Source organism: Notolabrus celidotus, chromosome 14 (genome assembly GCF_009762535.1).
Source record: "Notolabrus celidotus isolate fNotCel1 chromosome 14, fNotCel1.pri, whole genome shotgun sequence".
NCBI lineage: Eukaryota > Metazoa > Chordata > Actinopteri > Labriformes > Labridae > Notolabrus > Notolabrus celidotus.
The window spans coordinates 12,343,952-12,368,442 of NC_048285.1; the positions used below are offsets into that span (position 1 = coordinate 12,343,952).

At 38.9% G+C, this 24,491-nt stretch overlaps 1 protein-coding gene across 1 annotated transcript in view; it reads right to left on the bottom strand.

Annotated features, from left to right (window-relative positions):
- Positions 1–3,394: 3,394 nt before the first annotated feature.
- gria4a (glutamate receptor, ionotropic, AMPA 4a) overlaps positions 3,395–24,491 on the bottom strand; it is a 119,791-nt gene continuing 98,694 nt past the window's right edge. Inside the window, exons 16-19 of the mRNA XM_034701502.1 lie at positions 18,454–18,701; positions 14,395–14,509; positions 11,180–11,317; positions 3,395–6,877 (exon numbers count right to left, since the gene is read on the bottom strand). Of these exons, the coding sequence (XP_034557393.1) occupies positions 6,713–6,877; positions 11,180–11,317; positions 14,395–14,509; positions 18,454–18,701 (666 nt within the window). The 3' untranslated portion in view covers positions 3,395–6,712. The remainder of the gene's footprint in view (positions 6,878–11,179; positions 11,318–14,394; positions 14,510–18,453; positions 18,702–24,491) is intronic.

Genomic DNA, 24,491 nt, shown 5'->3' on the forward strand with positions numbered 1-24,491 from the left:
GGGCATTCGTAACAGGAGGTCGAGGTCCTTCTTTCTCCACCAGATACCATGATTTCCTCTGACGTTTGCGGAGAAGAAAATGACATACACTTTTAAGAAATTTGATCTCCTCATGATCACCAGAGGTCACGCTGACTCCCAGTTTAACCTCTATTAAACAACCAGAGGATGAAGAATAATTTGTGACAAGGCAACAAGTATTTTTCAATTCACCGTTAGCAGTGCTTTAAGCAGGCTGGTACTCTCCGGTATTCAGTGCTGTCATTTTTAAATTTAATCCCTTGGCAGACCGGAACTTTTTTGGTGTTTCGGAACATCTTGAGCTATCAGTACCCTTTCCTGTCTTCTTCATCTTATAGTTTTTCTCGAGGATTCATAATAGCACCTAAAATACATTACTTGTGGTAATGCTTGTGTCCTTTTGTCAGGCATGACATTACGCTCACTTGTCTGTTTTTGCAGGAGAGTGATGTAAAATTAACACGAACTTACATGTCTCAACAGTGTTGGATAAACAAGCAACATCTAAGTTAAAAAATATATGACAGCAATGTTGGCCTGGCTCAAGAAGAGGACATGTACCAAAGCAGCACTGGATGATGACACAAGTTTGTGGAAATTAAGAGCGTAATACTTATAATTTACTGATACTGGCTCCAAGATATGAATACCAACAGTGAATAAGGAGAGTGCTGGCACTTACTTTTTTCTGCTTACAGCGTGACTGTGAGTGAAGAGATCTGAAACAAATCCTTTGCCTTTTAATCAACTTGCAATCAGATACCCTTGACTGATATATTTTGTTGCACTGTTGTGATGGCATGAACATGAATACAAATCTAATTCATTGCTCATTTGTTCAGAAAATTATATTTATAATATTTCATCCCTGTAGAGCCACGGTTGTTTCTGTGTTTCTACCCATCATACATCCTGCTAGGATGACTTTAAATATGTTCAATGTGTTTCTACCTATGGATTCTACCTGAAAACATCATCTCAGCAGTCATGGGAAAAAAAGGACCACAACACCGACCTCACCACCAGCAGCAACAACAACAACATACAAAACAGCACAAGGTTGAGCTGCAGGGGGAGATTGTGGAATTCAATTTCCCATACGATCAAAGAAAACGTGAGAGCAGTAGAGGTGGTCATGATGAGAGAGGAGCTGTAGAGGAGAAATCATGGTTAAAGATGGATTCCCCCAAGAGACGGATGCAAAAAAAATGAGAAATGAGGTATGACAGGGAGGAAGGAGAATCAAGAGAATGAGAAGAGGAATACAGAACAGAAGAGAAGAGGAGGAGGGGCTGAACAGAATGGGGGATAATATAGAGCAGAGAGAGACCGGGGAAGAAGAGATGAAACGTGCCAATGAAAATAAAAAGGTGAAAAGGCTGCTGTCTCTCTGCAGTGAAGATAACAAAGTCTGATTGAAGGTGTGTGAGTGTGCATGTGTGCAGTTGCATGTGAAGGTGCAAGGTTAAAAGGGTGGCAGAACCGCCTCAAAATTGTTATTTTGCTTCATTTTCACGTAAATGGGAAATACTTGTCAGTAATAACCCAGCATGGTATGTGAGGGAGCGCCTTTGTGTTTGTCTCTGTGTGTGAGAGTGAGTGAGATGGGATAAAATGGGAAATGCTTGTCAGTGATGGCTCTGCATTAGGAGTGTTAGGTCCCCATGGACTGAGAAAAAAGGTGCTGAAATGACAATATTGCTGAAGATATTTAACCCAGTACATGCTGGTCTAAAACAGAGTGTGAAGTGTGTTGATTCACACACAGACCATAATGACCATTTACCCACTGAAGATTTTCTTAAACCATGCTAATACGCTAGCTCCGGAGATGTCAATGTAAGTCAGTTAGTCCACCATTCTGGCCTAAATGGAAGTATCTTAATTGTGGAATTGACTGATTGGCTCAGTAAAGTTAGTCATAGATGAATCTGACATTAGGGACCCTCAGCATTTTCCACTCGGTCCACCTTAGTGGTTTTGGATGAAATGTTATGATAATTTGTTTGATTGCAAGTCAATTTGGCACACATTTGGATTTCCATTAGGATTATATCACCTCACTTTAGTGTTAACTGTCAGTACGTTAAAAAAAATGGGTATATTCAAACATTAGTTTATGACAAAATACTTTAAAAAATCAATGACATGTTACATCAGCATCAATCTTAAAAAAATGTTAGCATGCTAACATGTTAAATTGGGGAAGTAAATTATAGAGGCAGTTTAAATTACCGTAAGATGTGGAATATAAGTCACACTGTTATCTTTGGTTTTTGGGGGTCTCCCAGAGGAAAATAGGTTTTCACCTTCTGTCCATTGTATTCAACTTTGTACGTGAAGCTCTTTTTTGGAACCATCAGTTTTTTTGCCATCCTGCTGGCTCCCTATACCGTATTTGCGCTCGGTATTGGTAGAATTGGTAGATGTGGGGACTATATTTTATGACCATATTTTAGGATACACAGTGTTGATGCTGAAACATCATGTAAGCAGCAGAAGCCTTATAGGGCTAATGTTACACGGATAAGAATACATTGTGACATGTTTAACTGAGGTTTTATTTCGGTCTGACCTGAAAATCTAATCTAATGTTGGTGTAACAAAGTGTGCAGCATCTATAACATAGAGACTATACAATTAAGGAAATGTAGCACATCAGGAAAGTTTTTTTTGAATGCAAGATAAAGAGGTGAAATATTCAGACTACAACAAGACAGCTGTGCTTTCATAAAGTCTCTCAGAGCTGTACTCCTGTTCTCTTTAATACCTAAAATTGTAGAAATTCAGGCATAATTACACACACACACACACACTACAGTGTGATAGACAAAAAATTGATTACTTTTTATATTAGTGCTGGATTTGTGATTGTGCTGCTTGTCTCAAAGGATACATTTTTGGCAGGACATTTTAGCATTTTAAATATATTTCACAACAGCCTGCGTTGTACGACAAGCCTGGGTCACCCAATGGATGATTAGAGGAGTCGAGAGTTGCCGTAGCTTGGCAACTAATATAATTTGGCGGCTCATTGTTGAGTGTTTCATAAGCAACAACTTAATATGATTTATCTTAGTGTCATGTTAAGGTCATGTAGTAGGTTTTAGATGACTGCAGGGTGTTGTCTCATCCGCAACACAAAGCAACAAATCATGAAATCAACCTCTTCAAGAGTCTTTTGTACTGTACTGTACTACATGTACACATCACATGATATTCAAGTATGTTAACTGCACTGTTGCAAGTAATAAAACAAAATGAGTCATCGCTACAATCGGGTCAATTGGCTGAGAACAAGGGCTGCAGCGTGGTTGCAGTGCACAGCACAGGAAAAGGATCAGGGAATAAATAACCACACAGAGAGGACAGGTTCAGCATTGATGTTTTACTAGAAAAAGAAACCAAATGGAAAGACAGAAATAAAGACGCAAAGAAACAGTGTGTGTGAAAGCCAGAGTGTTGACAGCCCGGCGGTCAGCTTTTTGCTGTCGATGCATGAAATCTAATGTTCTGGAGGTGGCAAATAAATAAACACAACAGTTTTATGTTTGGTATAACTGCCAGGTGTGTCTGGTGTCGTGATAGAGAGATCAGTGTTACCCGTCATTACATAAATGCGTTCACTCTAGAAATTCACCATTTTCACTTTGTCTCTGGTGCTGGATGCTGCAGTGCTGCTGCACTGATCCCTTGGGCTGAGCGGGAGAAACTGTCTACCTTATTCTATTCAGCCATTACCTTTCATGGATGTGACTTTAACACATGATGCAGGACTGACACATGAAGATGTATGTGTGTGAGTTTATGTAAGAAGTTGAAGTTCTTCGGTGTGTGTTTTTTTTCTCTTTTTGGCGAAATGTGAAAGGTTACAAAGTAAAAGGTTTGCAATGTTCCAAACAAAGAACCAGATAAAACTCAGATTGTCAGTTGGTGTCTTGGGTCTTGAATTCATCTCTATCCCATTATTTTGCAGTGTAACAGGGCAGAAAGTAATTTGTCATTGCTGAAATGCACTTTATACAGATCGTTCTGTCTTACAGAGGGTACAGGAAGGGAGACAGAGTCAGGAGGAAGCAAAAGACGTAAGACTAGATGAGAAAAGAAGCAAGGAAGATTCCAGAGATGGGAGGTAGGACACAATAAAAGCAGAATAATAATAATTAACAAAGACAATGAGGAAGTATTACTCCCTATATGTAATATGGCACAATCTCTATGTTTCACCAGCATGCTCAATTGTATTGCAACAAAAGAAGCAAAATTGCACCCATGTCCATAAAAATACAGTTTTTCTTCTCTTAATTGTTCCTCAGGTACAAATGCGAGTATATTTCCTCGACCTAAGGCTGGCAGCAAGTGGATGAGCCGAAACAGACTGCCATATGGTTTCATACAAATTTTTAGAATTTAACAGATCCACAAAAAGTGCAAACCTAGCTCAGTTTTGATCTCAATCTGTAGCTCCAATCCTCAAACTGTAGCTTTCTATCATGTGGGATTTTGATCTGTAGCTGACTCGCATCTGGTGAGACAAATAACAAAAAGCACTGAGGCGATGTGAAAATTCAACACAAACGCTACACTCTCCAAATGTCAGACAGCTCTGTTTTCATACTGCACTGAAACCATTATGACCCCTTCTGTCCGGAGGCCGGCCAGAAAGTATACAGTGCTCCAGTATTGCACGCTGGAATCTGCATGCTGTTTCAGGGACATTTACAGCCCACCAACAGAAGACTACAGGGGTGAAAACAACTGTTAGACAATGGAAAACAGTGAAGAACTACTTGTGAAAACAGACAAACAGGCAGAAATAAAAGTTGCCCGAACCTCTCATGGTGATGGAGTGATCACTCTGAGCTGACCCTGTGTATGCAACAATGTGTGTGCGTGCGTTTCTACTGTACGTGTGTGTCCATGTGAGTGCCAGATGGACATTCAGTGTAGGACGCACATAGACAGTGGCATTTTAATAGTCTCAAGTTATCAAAAAAACAGCCATATAACAGAATGTATGCCATGGCCTCTGACAATCTGTGATCAATGTCTTCTATAGCTCTCTATAGACGTATAGATATATATTCATTTGTATTATATATAATATGTAGATTCATAAAAAAGATCTGATCTTAATTACAAGTAGTGGCATTTTCTTTTAGATTCATTATTGCAATGAATTGTTATCTAAGATGATTAAAAAAGACAGGTGAGTTCTGTTTTGCTACGCAGTTATTTACAACAGTTTTAAAAAGCAAGCTTTCTGATATGATACCTTTCCCTGGCCGCTGGAAAAAACACTGAAGATCTCAGATGACAACCACACTGCCATTACTTATAGAGCAATTCAAAATAGTAACTATAGATCGTCATAATTCAAGTAGAGTGAAGCGCACATAGTATAGACTCTCAATGTTGTTATGACCTTTAAATAAATAGCTTAACTCAGTGAAAGAACTTTGATCTGCCTTTTTCAGTTTCTAGCTACTTGGAAAAATCACTAAAGCCGACAATTTGTTTCCACTGTTTAACGTTTTTTTTTTTCTCCCAAACACAATTACTTCCTCAATTAATCACTTTGCAAACCTTTGTAAGGTTCTAGTTTTAGCTTGAGAAGCACATCGTTAGGGAGTCATGTGAGATTTTCCTGTGTTTCAATTTTTTCTTTCCATCGCTGAATATACAGTTTATACCTCTCCTTTACCTCTATGCTATCTAGCATTTCTACTGTCATGAAGATGCTGTTGATGAAGGACTTCTTTAATCATTACAGTGTTTTTTTTCTTTTACAAACCCCTGCGAATTCTGCCGCTGAGATCAGCCGCATGTACGTGTTTGGAGGTTACTTCTGTTCTATACTGGCATGATAATCTCACCAGAACGGGGTGAGAAATCATTCTAGATGCTAGTAGTAAGAAAGCATTTTCATTCAATTTGAACAGTCCATGGCAAAAAGTAGTGGGTTTGCACAGTCCGAACGTTCAAGGTTACAGTTTTCTGGTCTTCTAAGGGTGATAAAACCTGGCACTCAGTCTCTGCAGGCAAGTTAAGATGACCATGATGACGATGATGATGAAAATGTAGTCTTAGTAAGGCGTTGTCAAGAGGGGTTGTGGCTTACTGGCCAACATCGTCTAATGACGACAGAGCAGGAGAAGAGTTGTTTGGTTGTGGGTTGTTTTTTTTTTCATACCGTCAGCTGTGATCGTCATCTTTATCACTATCATCATCATGATCAGGTTTGTGGTCATGTTCACAGTTCACAGTTCATTTCAAGTCAGTCTGTGCTGGCTTCCTGTCGCTTTGATGATATCAGGATGGTTTCCTCTCCCAAAATAATCGAATGACTGCTGCAGGCAAGTGTGATAGTCATAGATGTCATTTGTTTTCCTTTTTTCTTCATTGTTCTCTCCAGAGCTGTACTTCACTTGTCTCTTGTAAAAGAAGTCAATGGCAGCAGGAGAGTGAGATGGTTATGCGCAGTGTGTGTGTGTTCAGTGTTTATCTGAGTATTTGCATTTAAGTATCTGAAACTGTTTTGTCTTATTTATGTGTTTTTTAATGCATGATAATGATATGTGTGTATGTATCTATGTATGCATGTGTCTGTGTGTATGTGTGTGTATCTGTGTGTTGTTGTCCCAGTCTGTATGTTGGTGTGTCATTAAGGCACGGCAGGTGTTTTTGGTTTTCAGGGCAGTCCAGAGGAGACCACTGCAAGGCCTGGGTGTCGGAAGGGGGCGTGGCCAGCATGCACGGCTTTGGGGCAGTCTGGCGTCAAGACGCGACCATTCTCCCCCACGCTTCCTGTGATGGACAGACGGGCCTTGTTCCGCATGGCTTCAGAAAAGGACAACTATATGTGAAGAGAGATAGAGGGGAGGACAGAGAGGAGGGCGGAGACAGCAGAGTGGAGATTTTGTAAGAAAAAACAGACCATCTGTTAACGTTAGAAACAGCAAATACAGACACTTGACACAACAGCGATTGACAACAATTTCTATACAAACACATGCACAACAAAATTTTATACATGCATGTACCTGTACTCACACTGTACATACGAGTATGCTAACATTTAGACATGTCTGAGGGTGCAATCACACATCCGGTTAAAGTTTTACTTTTTGCAGTGATTTAAGCTTAACACTATAAACAAACTAGTGCTGTACAATTGGTCTAATAATCAGACTGTCAGTGTCAAATTGTAAGCATCAATTTCAATAGATAATCAATAGTTCCAAAAGTTAATTGTTAATTTTCAAGCAAAATTGACAAACATTTGGTGATCCAGATTAAGGAATATTGATTCTTTCTTTAAACTTCTGATAATCAAATGTACTATCACAACCTAAATGTGCTTTTGATTTAGACTGTTGGTTGAAGAATCTAAGCAATTTGAAGGCCTTATCATGGGTTTCATGAAATTGTTGTGATAATTTTTTATGATTTTCCTGATGTTTTATTACTTAAAATCTTCAGAAGTAATTTAAAAAAAAAAAGTTTGTATTGTAAAATATGACAACATAAATATCTTATCTTAGCAATGTCTGTACAATGTACAATGTACAATGAAAGTCAATAAACACACTGTTAAAAAACAAAAGAAGTAATTCATCAATTACAAATAAATTTGTTGCACAACTGAGGAAAACAGATTTTTAGATAGAGTAACAGGGACAGTGATCTATTTATTACCTCAATACATATTAATATATAAACGTATATACATAACTCACTACAGAAGAGATTTCTCTGAACAAATTTCATCACAAAGTGCTTGAAAAAAATGTGAATAGCATTTTCTCATAATCTCAGGACACTTGCATGTAATCTATATAAGAATAAATTGTCATTTCTCAGCCTGTTCAAACAAGCTGAGTTTAAGAAGTAACACCTAAGACTATATTAGTCACTTCAACATGGCATGGTGTGAATGCAACCCAAACTACACATTCAAGTCGCACTAAAGGGCTACCACACTGTGCAAATGCTACAGTCACATATATTTTATTTACTCAAAGGCAACAGTAAATATAAAAGCAGGCAACAGTCAACAAACATTTACATAGTGGACGAGAGGATTTGGGTTGTAGACATCTGCATTTCAGAAGTGACCATGCATTTCATCACTGGGTTCTGGGTTTTACGGTTGTTTGAAAAAATTTGGGTGAGGATTCAAACGCATAACATTTGTAAGGTGAGGACTTGGAAAGACAAACTGGAGAACATGAAGGAGTTTTCTGTCAAGGTTTCAGATTTATAGAGAGGGAGTGACTAACTATACTGCTCAGAGTAGGGTGACACTTCACACAGACAGGCCACTCTGTGATGTTTCAGCAAAGTCTTCACTACTGCTGCTGGATTTAAAGCTCAAATCTGGAAAGCCAAAAGCTCTTGTATCTCTCTAGATTAAAACATTTTATATATCATTACAGATGTTTTTAATAACTGATATGGGTGTTGCTGCTGCTGTGATAAAAATGCTTCTCATGGTTTGTCAGAACAAAGCGTAATTTCTAAATATTCTTTATTATTAACTCTACTCATATTTCTATTATCATACATTTTTGCTGTCAGATTAAGATCATCTGTAACAGCTGAATTCCCCCCAAGAATAAATAAGATGTTTCTGATTCTGACTCAAATACTTTGCAATAGCTGAAGTCAGAGAGATTCCTTTAAAAAAATCAGTAATCAGGTGTTGACAGAATCTGGAAATTATGCTTGACTGAATACAATGTGCGGAATTGCCTCTGAGGTCTAAAACACAGCATTAGGATGCTTTTTTCCTCATTAACTAATGGCTTTTATACAGCATTAATATCTGAAAAGTTTACTTTGCAATTACTAACACCCAACTGTGTGTGGTAATACATTAGGAGAGACAAAAAACAACAGCTTACCCCCTTCCTCTTGTAATGAGTGCTGTCATGCTGATGTACAGCTCAATTAAAAACTAAAAAGACAACATGTTCTTTAACAGAATATCTTAGACAGTTTTCAAGAAACTATGTTTGTTTTTCTAGGAAGGGGGAGAGTTGTTGCAACTCAGAACAGAGAGTTACTTTGCAGTCTACAATCATGACGGTAATGCTGTTAGTTCCAGTTTTACTTTTTGGGGGAAGAAGCAGTATAGTTGCATCTGTAGAAAGCATGGCATTTCATTTAAAGCTGGCACCATTACCTTTGCATGGATAAAAGCCAATATTTAATGTTCTGCATTTAGCTGATTTTGCATCCTGAGTATTGATCCTGCTAATTGTCTGAAGGTGATTAGCAAATATGATCTTATTACGCCTCTGAAAGGTTTACTAAGCAGATTATCAAAAGTGTTTCCTTTGTCAGTTAATTGCTTTTACTTCAATAAATGTAATTCATGCTTTACAACAACACGCTAAGTAGCCATTCTATATGAAGTGTTCGCTTCATCAATAATTCCTCTGCATTAACACTAAGTAACTGGGCGGTTTGGTAGTTGTCAGGGCTGGAATAAGTCAGTTCATTAGGATGGTTCACAACAGGGGTGCACAACTCTAGTGTATTGACGATGGAGAGTATTAAAGGCACACTATGGGTTAGAGGTATTGAAGTATTGTTCCTCAAAGAAATAAGGGATTTGAGATAAAATAATGAGTGTTTAACATTTAAATAAGATTCAGAGTGAAAAAAATCACCTTTTTCTCTGCAAGTTGACCAAATCTATATTGACAAGCAATTAAAAACTGCTGCTGGTTAAAAATCTTGTTCCCTTAATTACTCACACTTTCCAGAATATACACAGTACCTTAACATACTTTTGATTTAAGTCAGCTTTTTTAACATGATGTTTTCAACATTTCTCAAACTTAAAGAGACTCAGTCTAAATTAGTTTAAATTGGCTCAGTGACTTTAAAAGGTTTTTTATTCCAGTATGTTTGTCTGACACTAGTGATGCTCAGGGTATTTCTCATCAAGTTATAAAAATGATTTCTGGTGTTCAGAGACAACTTCATAATATTTATATACACAACATGTCTACCACATGAGGGGTGTGAAGTTTTTTTTTTAAATCCGATTGGCAATAACTGATGTCCAAACAGTAGCTAGTTAATATGTAGCTGGAAGCCAACACAGATTTTAATGAGTGACACACTTTATCTTTCAGATTATTAAAGTTTGGTGATATTGAAGCATTTGAGGAAAATCTTTGTATGAATTTGGTAATTAGGTCTGATAAACTTTTTAAAAAGTTCACTCTGAATTATTAAGGGTGATATAGAAAGAGAATTTTTAGACATAACTGTGTTGTTGGTTTTAATTGAATATGTCTTGGTAGCAATCAAATTATTGCTCCTTCATAGTAAAGCTTGCATAAAGTACTTTTTGTAACTCTTTAACTGTTTAATTCCCATTTTAACTGCAAACATGAATAAAGCCGATTTTAACTTCTCAATTTCTGTTAATTTTTTTGACTATTTTTTTAACCAATTATCTATGGATTTTTGACTATTGGTTAAGAATCAGAGGAAATAGTAGTAGTACAACAATGGAGTTGTGCATCCCTGCTCGATCAATATTTAAGTCTTCGCTATCGTTACAATGCAGGTGCCTAGGCAAGTCATCAGCCAAGAGCATCACCATGAATGTAATCATCACCATCACCATCATCACCATCACCATCATCACCATCATCACCATCATCATCTGCAGCCAAAGACGATGGAACCAAATCTGTAGTCACACAAGTCTGACCCCAGTCTAGCCAGGGGCTTAAGTACAATGGAATAAAAAATAACAACCAAAAGAAAATAAAAACAAATTTAAACCCAATAATCTAAAAAATGCCCAATAAATAAAGCAAACAGTCAAAATAAGGTTTAAAAAAACATAAAGAGCTACATTGGTTCCACAATGCTTGACCACATCCTCATCACCACATGAAGTACAACACGGTTGCGTGGGGCTGCTGCGTCAGCCTCTACATCAACAATACAAGAATCTACAGCACCACCACCATGATCAACACCACCATTACCCCACCTATATGGGAGCCTCTAAGTCCTACCCCTATATCTTGACCCCCTCGGAGCCGTACACGTTGTACCCCTCCCTATAAGTGGCTAGATTCTGGGTGCTGGGGGAGGGGCTGGGGCAGTGGGGGGGGCTAAGGTCCACCTTCATGCGCTTGGCTTCAGCCCGGGACTTGTAGCAGAACTCGACCAGGGCCACCAGCATTGCCAGGCCCAGGCCGCCCACAAGGATGTAGAAGACCCCAGCCACATTGGACAGGCTCAGGGCCTGGGATGACTTGTCCTGGAGAGAGAGAGAGTGGGGGTAGAGGTGTTTTGGATGGAGTGAGAAGTGATGGATCAAGGAAAGGATGAGTGAAGGCCGGGTGTTGAAGAAAAATGAGTGATAAATGAAAAACAAGGAGGAGGGAAGGAGCAGAGTGGGAAAGTGATGGAGGAATAGGAATTAAATGTGTGATTAAGAGGAGGAGAAAGGCAGGTGGATTGAGAGATGGTTGAATAGCAGATGTTAGAGAGCATGAAATCGAGGTGATGGAGAAGTAGAGGACATGGAAAAGCAAAGAGAGGTACGAGTTTGGGGGAAGAGGTGGGAAAAAGCAGACAGAGAAAATGGTGCAGTAGGTTAGACACAGAATGGAGATTATCACAGAAATAAAAATCATTTAGAGACAAAATCTGGCGTTACATTGTAGCTACTGTAGCAAAATACACTAGTGAATTAATAATAGTTATCACTTAATTTCTTAACTGTCAGAAAATTACATTACGTCCACAGCTAGAATGAATATCTATTACAACAACTACTACATACAGCACTACAAATCTGTTACAGTCACTACATTTACAAACAGGCTACATTTCTGCATCTCTAACATTGAATTAACATTTAATTTAAGGAAAAAATAGTACAAAAAAATGACAGAGCAGGGTTAATCTTGAGCGGTAATGACTTTTACTGTGTTTTTAAATGGTATTTAGGCTCCAGTTTCCTATAGCTAGCTATCTTTAGCTTTCATGTTCTAATATATCGTAAATTGTAATAAGTTTCGTCCTTAAGAACTTTTTTCTACTTTGAAACACAACATGTACAAATGCCTTAACTAAGTTAAAGATATATCCTTGTCATAACACAAATGCTGAATAAGACTTTGAACTATCTGAAAGGCTGGTTATATTTAGCTTATTAAATTCAACATTACTTTCTATTTGAACTACAGCTACTACTCAATATGTTTATATGTGCCTGTAATATAAAGTACTACCATTATTTACCTCTGGTTATGGAAACAAAAAGCACTGACTAGTCCAAATTAGATTTCAATCTTGAGGGTAAAAAACAATAGTTTCTACCAAGTTGAGGCAAAACTAATGCTAAAATATAAAAGTTAAATCATCTGTAATAAAGATGGACAGTTGCAGATTGCTACAAAAAGTAAACATGCATTTAAACATAATTGATTTAAATGAAGATGTAATGTAGTCTAAATGTTAAAAATCACTTAATGGGAAGTTAGCTGTTCTGTGGACATTCATGTGTCTCAGGGTAATGGCGGATATTGCTATTGCTAAGACAATAGTTGCAATAATCTGGAGCGTATTCAGGATGTGTTTCAGGCTAGCATTTTGTGGGCCGCAGCGTGAGACTGACCTTACTTCCAGAGTCCTTGGGTCCACACTCTCCCTTGTCATACCACCATTTGTTTTTCAGTTTGTCTAAGACGCCTGCTTCGCTCAGTTTCAAAACTGCAAGGTTTACCGGGGTTCTTTGCGTGTAAAAATAACATAAATAACATCATAGGACATGTTATTTTATGTTATTAGAGTATTTCACATTTTACAATGTACAGCTCAGTCACATTCAAAAAGGTACTTTTGTTCAGATCAAGTGACCTAGCATGGATCCCACTGAGTACATGTGTGTATGCTCGTTGAGGAGGGGCTTGGGGGGAGCGAGGAGCTAAGGCGAGCTACAGACATATGAGTGGGACCCACCTTTGTCACTTCAGGTAACACACCCATACTGCCCCAGCTGATCTTTAATCAAACAAGAGGCAAGTACTGTAAAGCTAGGACTATTAGCTTTGGGCTAGCACTGTGCTATGACTGGGTGAGTGAGCGACAGGGAGACAGACTGAAGATTTCAAAAACTACAGGTTTTGAGACCAGGGGAAACTCAAATGTACATTGTTCGGCAAGTAGGTATTTCTTAAAGCTCATATGATTCTTACATTCCTCTGTTATTATATAATAACACAAGGAACATAATTTAAAGAAGTAAAGGGATCACATAACAACTCTGCATGGAAACACAGGAGATAACAATAATCATAAAAAGAAAAGCAGAAAAAAAAGGTGTATAACTGTTTGAGTACTCCAAATAGAATTGTTAAATCTAACTTAGGCACAAGGGGGAAACTTTATCCTGTAATTGCATTCTGCTGCTATCAATTATTCATCCTCCCCTCTGCTTCAAGTCAACCTGAGCCCAAAAGAATCTGAAAACTACACTTACACTTGGGTCTCAAGTTTCCTCTGAATGTTTAAAAATCTGTTTCATCTGCTTTGTTCTTGAGCAACAGATTCTCAGTTGAGGGACCAAAAAGGATCAGTTTGGTGCCTCTTTAATTTTCTCCATCTCTGACTCTCACTTTAGTCTCTCCTTGTTCTCTCCCCAGAGCTGCCACTAGAGGGCTAATATTCCTGTCTTGGCAGTAATTGCCCTCTTTATTTTCCCACCTATCCATCACTGAACCCCATTCCCATTACCCCTCACTTTGTCCTTTCAGAGGGGCATTACCAGATCAGTGGCAAACACATTTGAAATGGTTATTATCACGAGGAGTGCTTGATTTACAGTGCCAGGCACTCACCCATGGAGGAGACATATTCCCTTGTATGATACTGAAAAATTTTCTCAGAGGATTTTTTTACAGATTCTTTTTTTTCACATTGATCTTTTGAAAGCATTTTTATTTTCTTCAGGACCTCCAAAATTTGAACCTAATTAATTCAATTAAAAATAATTTGATTTTCTGAAGGTTTCTCTATACAAGAAAAGCAATACTCTAATATTCTATTCTGTCTCCATAGGCTCATGTGTTGTATCTTTGTCACTGTGTCTGAACCTTTCATGTAAAAAGGTCACACGCAGCTGACAACAGATACAACATTGGGCCTATATTTAAAACTGTGAGTGTCTCAGGAGATTTTTGGGTTGTCACTTTTACTTTCTCCTTGTGTCTATTTGCTAGGGCAGATGCGTGCGTTACACTCCCAGGACGGGGGCCGTCGCGGGCTACCTAGCCGGTGAGCGACCCCCGCCCCCCTAGTGGTGGGGTTGGGCAGACAGAGAGGGCTAACCTTGGAATCCCCTCCCCCGCTGCCACATTCTCCTTTGTCATACCACCACTTGTTTTTCAATTTGTCCAACAGGCCCTGCTCGTTGAGCTTTAGAACGGCCAGGTTGACCGCGTTTCTTTAAGTAAAAAAAAAAGGAGGGACAGATAAGATAGTTTGGTCAGAGCAGAGGATGAAGGGACAGACGGACAAGATGGACTAGGACCACAGCTGGGAGGAAGAAAGGGGGAGAAGGAAGGGAGGGAGTAAGGGGGGGAGAAATCAGAAGGGTTGAGGGGACAAAAGGTAGGTTAGTGGTGGAGGATGCACCAAAGACAACGCTCTCTCTTACTCTGTCTCTTTGACTTTCTACTTTAGAAACTTTTTAAAGATGGATCCATGTTTGTTTAGCATTATCTGCTCTTACTAGCAGATTTGATTTTTATTTGGTCCTTTGTCTTGATCCTGTACTATGCTGTGCTAAGAGAAGATGCTCCACAGCGAGTGTCAGATTTCCTGTAAAAACAGTGTTAACCAGGTCTCTGCAGCCTGCTAATGGTATTATTGTGCCCTCCTGCTGCTCCCTTACCTTCTTACTACTCTCTGTGTGTATGTGCCTCTGTGTATGATGCTCCAGTTTCCTACGGCACTCCAGCTCACACCCCTGAAGCGATTGACCTCCAAACAAAATGCAGGGACACAGGCTAAATATCAGACATTCATGTAGTGTGTGCACATAAATTCAGCTAAGCCTTACATATTTGGCATATTTACCTCTTCACCCGTTCTTTAAGTGTATTAGCACAATCAACACTTAAAATAGAGGAATCAGTTGTTTGCTAGAATTACCATCATTGCATTCAGGTAAAATTATGGATTACTGTGTAATTTTTCAAGGTTTTAAAACTGGAAAGATCAGCTTTCGCTACTTATTATTTACATTTTTTCCCTTCTTTCCTGTTAAGTTTGATTTTTAAAAAGTGCAGCTTGGAAATGCTTTGCCAACTTTGAAATCTTAGATTTTCTTCCAAGCAATTATCACTGGTTTCAGCTTATCCTGCACCACCTACAAACTTAAACATAAGTGTGACAAATGGCTACTACAAACTTAAACATAAGTGTGACAAATGCTTATGCATTTAATATTAACAGCAATGTTAAGCTTCAGAAACTACTTTGTACAAATGATCCAGAGACATTATATTAATTTTGCCTGAAACATGCAGAAAATGCCCAAAATAGCTATACAACAGAATCATTAAATAAAGTGCTTCAAATATATAGATATAAGTAAGTGTTTCAGAAACCAGCAGTATTGCTGTGGTACTGAACCTCCTGATTTACCTAAATCACTGGGTTGTTCGTTTTTTATTTTGCCCTGAATACACTAGCTCTGCAAATGTGTCCTATCTAAATGCAGTCTGTTCTGCCTCCAAAACAACCAGAGGACAAAACCATGCTGCAGGAGGTAAATGATTTTGCATTTATTCCCTGCAAGTCCTTTATGTATTCATTTTGCCCTGTCTGTCCTTCTTCCCTTCATCCCTCCTTTTTAATGCAACCTATGAGAGACCTTCCCATCATTCTTTTTTTCTGCTCTGCTGACCACTCTTTTGTTTGCAAGATGCTGTAATCAGGCTTATCTCGACAAAAAGGTCACTGCAGTTGCTGCTTGTTTGTTAGTCTGTCCTTATGTCTGTGCACTTGCCTTTCTGAAAGTCCCACCTGCTCTCAGTATCTAGAAGAAGATTGTTTTCTATTCTTTTATAAAAATATAACAAATTGCTTAGTGGTTTTAGCTGCAAGAGTAAAGTTAGTCAAGAGATATAGAAAGAGACAGAGTTCTCCAGGGCGATCTAATCTGCAAGCCATGACTAATCTCATCAATGTAAGAGGTATGGATGAAACAGTTCAAACATCTTTTTGTCAGTCATGATTAAAACATTCACATAAAAATAGTCATATCAAAAGCTGCTATACTTCAGAAAGCATACATTCCTAAAATTCAATATAATCAGCAGAGTATTCATTCTCCTCATCAACATCATCAAGTCAAATAGAGCTGGGATTAGAGTACCGAGAGGAGAGGCGGGATCCCCTGACGTGCGCACTCGCAGCCACATGTGTGCATTTCTTGGGCTGGATTTCCGCACAGTGGGAGAAGCCAGAGACAGCCGTGGATGGTCCCAGAAATGTTGCATAGTGGGAAGGGGGAAGGTTTTTAGAAGGAATCCATCCACCCGCTGTCTGTCACTTTTCCCTCAAAAACGGAAAAACCTTTGAGTACATAGAAAGGGATAAACTGGTGCTTCTTTTTTGAGGGACTTGTTTGCACCACACACAGAGGAAAGTTATAGGACTGGATGTGAGGCTGATATGCTGTTTGTGTTTTGTCTTTCAAGAGGCAAAAATGAAATGCTGACTGAGAGACTGAGATGGAGAGAGAAAAGAGAAAGCAAGTGGTCCAGCTTGGAATTTAGTCAATTATTTTCCCTTAGCAGGCACTTGAAACATTGTTAAGGCAAGGTTTCTTTTTTGCTGTCACCAGAAAATATATCACCTGCATTGCTAGCATATCTTAGTGACAGCTAAGCTAACTGTAGGCTCAAGTTAAAAAGGTATGTACAGACTTTTTTTTTGACTGGGGCACTGACTTATGAAGGTGAAACATGATGTATCAACTTGTGGAAATAGCATGTGCAAGAGCCCCTCCATAAGTCCCGCCTATGATAGAGCAAATAGCCTATTACAGTTTAGGATTAAGGACTATCACCTGGGGTGGCCACCTTTCAGTGGGGCCCATGCCACCGCAGGCCACACCCTGGACGCGCCCCTGTCAAGTTAACACGACAAATTAACAAGTGTCTTCTAAGGGAATAAACAAACAAATGGACCAACTAAAGGACTTCACTTTCTCATTTACTTCCTCCTTGTGCTCTCTTAATTGAGTGTTACTCATAATGTTTTACACTTTGACAGATAAACCACTGATTACTCCTTGATCTCCTTTAAATTAGGTGATATCAAATTACCATTCAAATTGATTTCAGAACATATTTCCGAGCAAATTTAAAGGACCACTTTTTCTGCCATTTGGGACATTTTGGTGTGAGATCTTTTGTTAGATTTGGTTTTCTAGTCCCCCCATTTGTCAGGCCCCTCTATTTCCTGTTTCTCACTTTTAGTCTCCTGTCCGTCTATAAATTCCCTCTCGTGACTCTGGATGTAGTGGCAGCTGTCTGAGGCTCCGCCTCTCCTTGCGGTCATATTCAGTTCATAAATCACTACCATAACAATCATAATCATCATCATTATCATCATCATCATGACTACCATCTATGAGGATGAAAGGAACAAAGAGTCGAGACAACAGGTAAATGGACAGAGTTACCTGTAAGGTGGCCCTGTGGAGAAAAAGTGTGATTGATAAAGGACAGAAAGAATATGAGACATAAAAGGGATGGACCAACGAATGACAAAGACCCAGGACACAGAAATGTAGCCCTATGAACATTGAGATGGAGTGAGGGGAAGTACAGCTAAAAAGACGGACAGAAAAGATAAGGTGAGTAAAGGGGGTACCAGGAAAAGAAAGGTGAGGAAATCATAGCAATTGGGGGAAGGGGCAAGGGGAAGTCAGATGAAACATATTATCTGCATATATAGCTTACTCTAAAACATCGCTCCTGCTTGGTGAAAATCTAGACTGATTCTTTGTTTTTAGAGTTTAGTAAATAATCAAATACCATGTTTTGGCAGTTAATTTCGGGCCGCAAGGGCTAAGAGAATGAGTCTAAAATCCCAAAATGGGATTTTTATGGGTTGGATTGATTGCATCCATTGCTCATTGTATGTCTATAAACATGGTTACTGCTGGATGTACTACAAATCGCCCTTTGGGGGAAATAAAGATAACTTTAACCTTTGACCTCAAATTTTTGAGGATGGCAGATTTTCACCTGACAGCAGTGACATGTTAAACTATGTGTTGTTTAAAAGGCACAGCAGGGAGGGTGGAATATCGCAGCAATAGTACAGCATCAGCTTTGCTACTGTCTCCTATTGTTACACTATTCCACCCACCTTAACTGTGAGCCTTTCGGTGTTGCAATCCCATATCCTTTGGAATCCAGGTTCCCCCCGACTTTCATGGTGTCGCAGGGCTTGCGCTGCTCCGTGTATTCGTTCATGGTGGACTCCAGGAGGAAGGCGTACTTCCCCTTGGATTTGCGCACCCTTGCCACGCCCTCTGCTGTAGTTTTGGTGAATACAGTTGGTTCAGCAGACTTCATATACGACCACATCTTTTCATATACGGCTATTTTGGACCTCTGTGATGGAGGAGTGGGGAAGAAGGGAGAGAGCAGAGGTTAATTAGAAATGAATGGGCATCATTTTGCTAACATACAGGGCCAGATTTTCTCACAGATGATGGTTTTCATAGAGCAGTGAGGGGAAGACTGCCAAGGGAAGAGAGATCATGTGGGCCAGCCTGCATACCAATTATATGCTTGAGGAAAAGAGATGACAGATTGAGAGAAAGATAGCCCTTTACTCCTACTTTGCCTGAATCTATGAGGGTTGTAGATAAGGAAGAACAATGCAGACTGGTGAAGTCTAACAGGTGAAGAACAGAGAAAGAGACATGCAGGCTGTTTATTTGATTTGATGCAAACTGCTCACTGAAGGTATTTGTACTTGTTTTTATTGAACTGTACATTTACCCATTTAGATTGGGCCAGAGTTGGTGATGTGCTTGACCAAATTGGATCAATACCCTCAGTGAATACAGATATTGACTGTGGAGTCCTGTTACACTCCGTTTTAAGTTCTCATCAACAAGCCTGAAATTGAGTTTAATAGCTATGCCGATGACACCCAACTGTATATTTCTATATCCCAAAATGATTTTAGCTCTACAAATAAGTTAGTGAACTTGTTATTGAATATAATTGTTTTCCTTTATCTTTTTTTATTTTTACTGATGGCACATTTTTTACTTGTTTTTATTTACCTTGTTTTTATTGATTGTTCTTTGTAAACCACAACTACCTTTGGGTACAAATAAAGTAACCTTGAAGCTAAACCTTGATAAAACAAAAAGTATGACAATAATAAGAAAAAAATATCAGCTGGGGCAAAAGCCCAGAAAAAATCTCTATGCAGCTCCATTTATTTGCAATCATAACAAGGACCAGTCCCAAAACCTTGAACCTTGTTTTCTGGTCTCGGTTTTGAAGTCCATATTAGACATGTCACTGAAGTTCCTCTAAACATTTAAAATTATAACTAAAAGTTCAGAACCTTTTACTCTGTTAGGCCAACACAGAAAACTCTTGCATTCTGTACACCTCTCACTTTGAATGTTCTAATTCTCAATTGAATAGTACACCAAAAATATTTTAACCATTGCTTTTATTTTGATCAAATTTTACTGACTTTTTAAAATGAACTCTTCAAATGTTGAACATCACTCAATTTTTTAATTTAAAAAAAAAAAAAATTCCAATTCCAATTTTCTGAAACTATTTTAGCTTAGCTGTTATGACCTTTTTCTGTTAAGCATTGAAGGCAGCCTGTTTGTGTTAAAGATGCAATTAAAACAAGCTGAGTTGAGCTGAGGGTTGAAGATGTTTCTCATAAATACTGTTGTAAAACTACAGATCAAAATCAACAATTATGTAACCCTAGAAAACACTCATTGTTGAGGCAGCATGTCCCTGGATACTGGGCTCCATTGTTGTCCAAAATGTCTAAGAGACAATCATTTCCACTGTGTCATGTTGCTTGACTACAAAGTACATATAATCTGTAGATTAGGTTGAGACCATCATATACTGTCCTCAAGCTGTGAATTCTTTATAGTCATGTTAATAGTCCTCAAGCAAATAGTTATAAACTGCTGGTTGAAGAAAGTTTGCTCAAAAGAGGTAAAAGTGCTTGAGGAGCACATTATAAAAAATAAAAAAAAACATGTAGAACTCTCCATGAGGAATGAATGTGCTTGGTGCTGAGAGACACAAACAAGATAGGAAAAACACAGAGTATCAACTCAAGCAACACATTGTTGGCTTTATAGGGTAAACACTGACCCAAAGATAAACACCTAACACCCACCGGATCTGTAATTATAACACATCCATATTGTGTTACTTCTTGTTTGCCATTGGTACTTCATTAATGCCCAAAGTGTTAGCAGCTTCTCTAACCACAGATTTGATTATTCAAATCAGCAATGAGGTGGGTAGATGCACATCACCTAGGTGTGAGGCAATCAGAGCAACAGTGCTGAATCAACGGGCCATGCTTAATGAGATAAATTGGGAGAATCTGGGATGTAAATATGAGAGCTGAGGAGGTGAAAATAAAGAGCGCTGCTCATTATGTTGACACAGTGACACTCAATGCTATTTATTGATTAAGCAGGAATGATTTCTCCTTTGCGCCTACAATAGACACAACAGAAGAGTACTGAAAATGTAGAAAGTGTCTTAGGGTGTTTTTCTTCTTTAAGCATTTCTGTCATCGCTTTAGTTTTTTATGATGTATAGCTGATTTCTGATCTCAGAGTGATTTCACTCTTGTAGTCTCTGAATAAAATTACACTGCTGATGGAGTGCTGTGTCTTCCATCTTCCATTTTGATCCTCTGGCATATAATGACATTTATAGGCACATTTAAAATGTAACACTACGCCTCTCTTGACAAGTCAAGCATTAATCTTACTATAACTGAGTTTATGACTCGAATAGTGGCACACTGATCTGGTTGTGCATTTATGAATTTGGTCACTTGCTGCAATAGAGAGGAAATTTATCTTACACGATGCAATGGATTGTATTATTTTGTGTATATACTGTGCATATGTGTGTGTATGTATGAGTGCAAGCGATTTTGTGCTCCAATCTGTATGCGTATGTGGAATTTATGTGTTCTTAAACGTGTGTTTGGACCGTGTGTACTCAAGGGTGAAAATAACAAGCAGAGGAGTCAAACTGTCATCCTCCACAAGCGTCCTGTTTCCTTCTTCTCTTCCTCTCCTGGTGATAAAGTGTTATTCTGTCGCTCCGTAAGCCACTAGCTATGGCCTCAGCCAGTGAAACTAGTGCCGGGGGGGATGATGTGCATGTGCGTGCAAGTGTGCTTCTAGTGCGTGACGGACACCTATCTCATAATAATGTCACTCACATCCAGCAGGACACTTTCCTTTACACTCTACGCTCTCTGTCTCTCTGTTCTCCCTTGGTCCAAAGTCAATCATTAATTAAAAACTAAAACCCTCTTAATTTTTTCTGTTTTGCACTTCCAGATTCATTTCCCACTTTGTTTGTGTGTGTGCATATGCATCTACCTGAGTGTGTGTGTGTCCCCAAGAGTGAGAGTGATGCTGACTGTGCATTTTTAAAGCAGCGTCCAGCTTTTGAAGGATGGATACGTGACAATTCGGCATGATTCCTTCCAGATTTGTAAACAATAAGGGAGGCTTTGAAGGAGCAAATGAGCGCTGTAAGTCACCTTCAGGCATCCCCCACTATGGAAAATCATCTTTGAATACACACTGATACCCAAATCTGCTCTCATGCACACACTTGCATGCACATATATAAGCTTACATATGTGTCTGAATATGCATTAGTGCATGCTTACATATGTACACACATGTATACACAGATACACACAGATAATTAATGGCGGTGGCGAATCCCCCTCAGCTGTGGGAGAGTAAATTGCTTTTTCACCCTCCACAGATTTCAGTCACTCGTTATGTTGATGATGCCAGAGCCACTCACAGAGGCACACACTGTCTGCTACTAGCTCCACATCCTGCTCCTCCACATCCAAAAAACACACACATACACAGTAGTGCGCACATCTTTACAAAGCACAACTGTGAATTTGTATGCTCATATACACACAATGCATGAGCACACAAACAATTTTGAGTATCCCCACAGAGCGTGAATATGTGACAGAGTGGGTTTGTTCCTGTGCATGTTATAAAACGGGTGTTTTTGCCCCAGTCTGCAGAAAAATTCTGTCTTCATCAGCATTGTGTGCATGTGCGTGTCGATGCATGTATGTGTTTATGAGCGCTTATGTAATTGCAACCCACTTGGGCGAAGAGGTCAATGGGTGAAGTCGTTACAGGTCTCCTCTGGGCCACTTTGCACCACTCAGATATCATGTTTGGCTTGCTATTTTTGGATAAGTAGTATATTAAATTCCATTGTGACTTTCCTGCTTTTTTGTCATTAATTATGCTAATTATAATTAAATTATGATATTATGATTATCAGTAAAAGGATTGCTTCATTAGACAGGGTACAGGTGTGGATTTGTTACACAATTGGTCATGTCTGTGAACATCAACTGAAAGATTCTAAAAGTCACTTTTTCTTTACCCTGTGTCGTCTTCTTAAACAAAGGTGTTAAGTTTGAGGAAGTCTTTTACTCACACATTTTACAGAAATAGTGAAAGCCAGATATTTGAGCTTAGCACCACTTTCAAAATGTAAGCCTCTCTTAAGCAAAGTTCAGTAGAAAGTCATCCACTCATTCCTCTCCTCCCACCTGGGCTATTGTAAATTGGATTACACAGTCATTAGTCATTTGTCCTTGTCCCACCTAGAGTCAGACTTATGCTGCGTTGCTTTTGTCTGGCTTCAATAAATGAGACAACACCTCCCTACACAGTGGCAGACTGCATTTCAAAAGAGTTAAAGGTTGTGTTTCATGTGAAAGTTTTGGTCTAAAATTTTTAAAACTTTCTACATTGCCACTGATATTTTTCCATATTTACCCTGCATTCCCAGTAAATATTGGATATAGTGTAATGTAATAAGGGATAATGATGTGAAGGTGATGAATGAAGCAGAGCATGAATGAACATGAACTAGTCCTTGACATTAATGGCTGTTCAAAAAAGGACGCTGGATGTAAGAAAATTTGAACCATCTCTTAATAGTGCCCTGTGGGGTTTTTCACTGTAATACATGATGTGTTTCCTAGCCCCTAGGTCTGGCCACTGTTTCAAAAGCGCTTTATTTCTTATCTAAAAAATAATTTAACACCAACATGATTTGCATACATATATTTGCTGGCTTGCTATCATCTTCCTGCGCCAGACTTTTCAACAGTACATTGATACATTACTCAATGCATTACTGCCACCTGACAATAGGCAACCTGATACAGCCTTCGGGAACAACTATTGACTGAAAATAATATGGACAATATACCACCATCTCGTCTCTTTGTGAAAAATGAAGCCAAAATAACCCGACATGGCCACTGACAAATTGCACTGGTGATGATTTTGGCATGTGCACAAGCGATGTGGCTGGTGACCTGATGTCACGCCGTTTCCCTGAAACACAGGCACACTTAGCTTACTGATAGAACAGTACAGATCCCATAGGTCGGCTTGGTCTACAGTGTAATAGATTCTTGTGTTTGTCTATAGCACACAGCTTTGTTGCCCTCTCTGGTCTAAAAACCCAGCAAGGACCCTGGGGCTACAAAAGTCAACATAGCTGTCAATCATGTTGTAACGTCCTCTCTTTTTAACATCAAATAAGTAAATAAAAGTAAACTTCACAGTTATCTGAACACTCGGACATAAATCAGCAAAGTAAGATTTAACTGTCATGTCAGAAACCATGTTTTTTATTTTAATTTTCTAGTCCAGCTCGTTACATATGTTAACATGATGGAGTCAGGTTTAATGATGTTTCCTGCAGCCAGACAGCAGCTCACAATATTTTGGTATTACTTTTAGGAGCAATTGTAATGCCCATCATTTCATGCTGTCTATGTGAGCGCCTGACAATATTTGGTGGAGCTTTCATTGTAGCTTTTGGCCAATACTCCTTTTCCATCTGTTAGTAATTGTGTCCAGTCTTACTAGAGGCTTCAGACACAAGAATGGAGAGGACAGAAGGCATCTATGACTGGACTGTTGTCTGCAGCTACTGTATTATGCAAATATCTGCTTGAAGAGATTGATTCAGATGAAAGCTCATGTGTTCCAGTGTTACACTATGCCTGATTTTCTCTGACACATTTGCATCTACAAAGACTGTTTCCCTGCACATAGCCCAGGGATAAAACAATATGTTTGG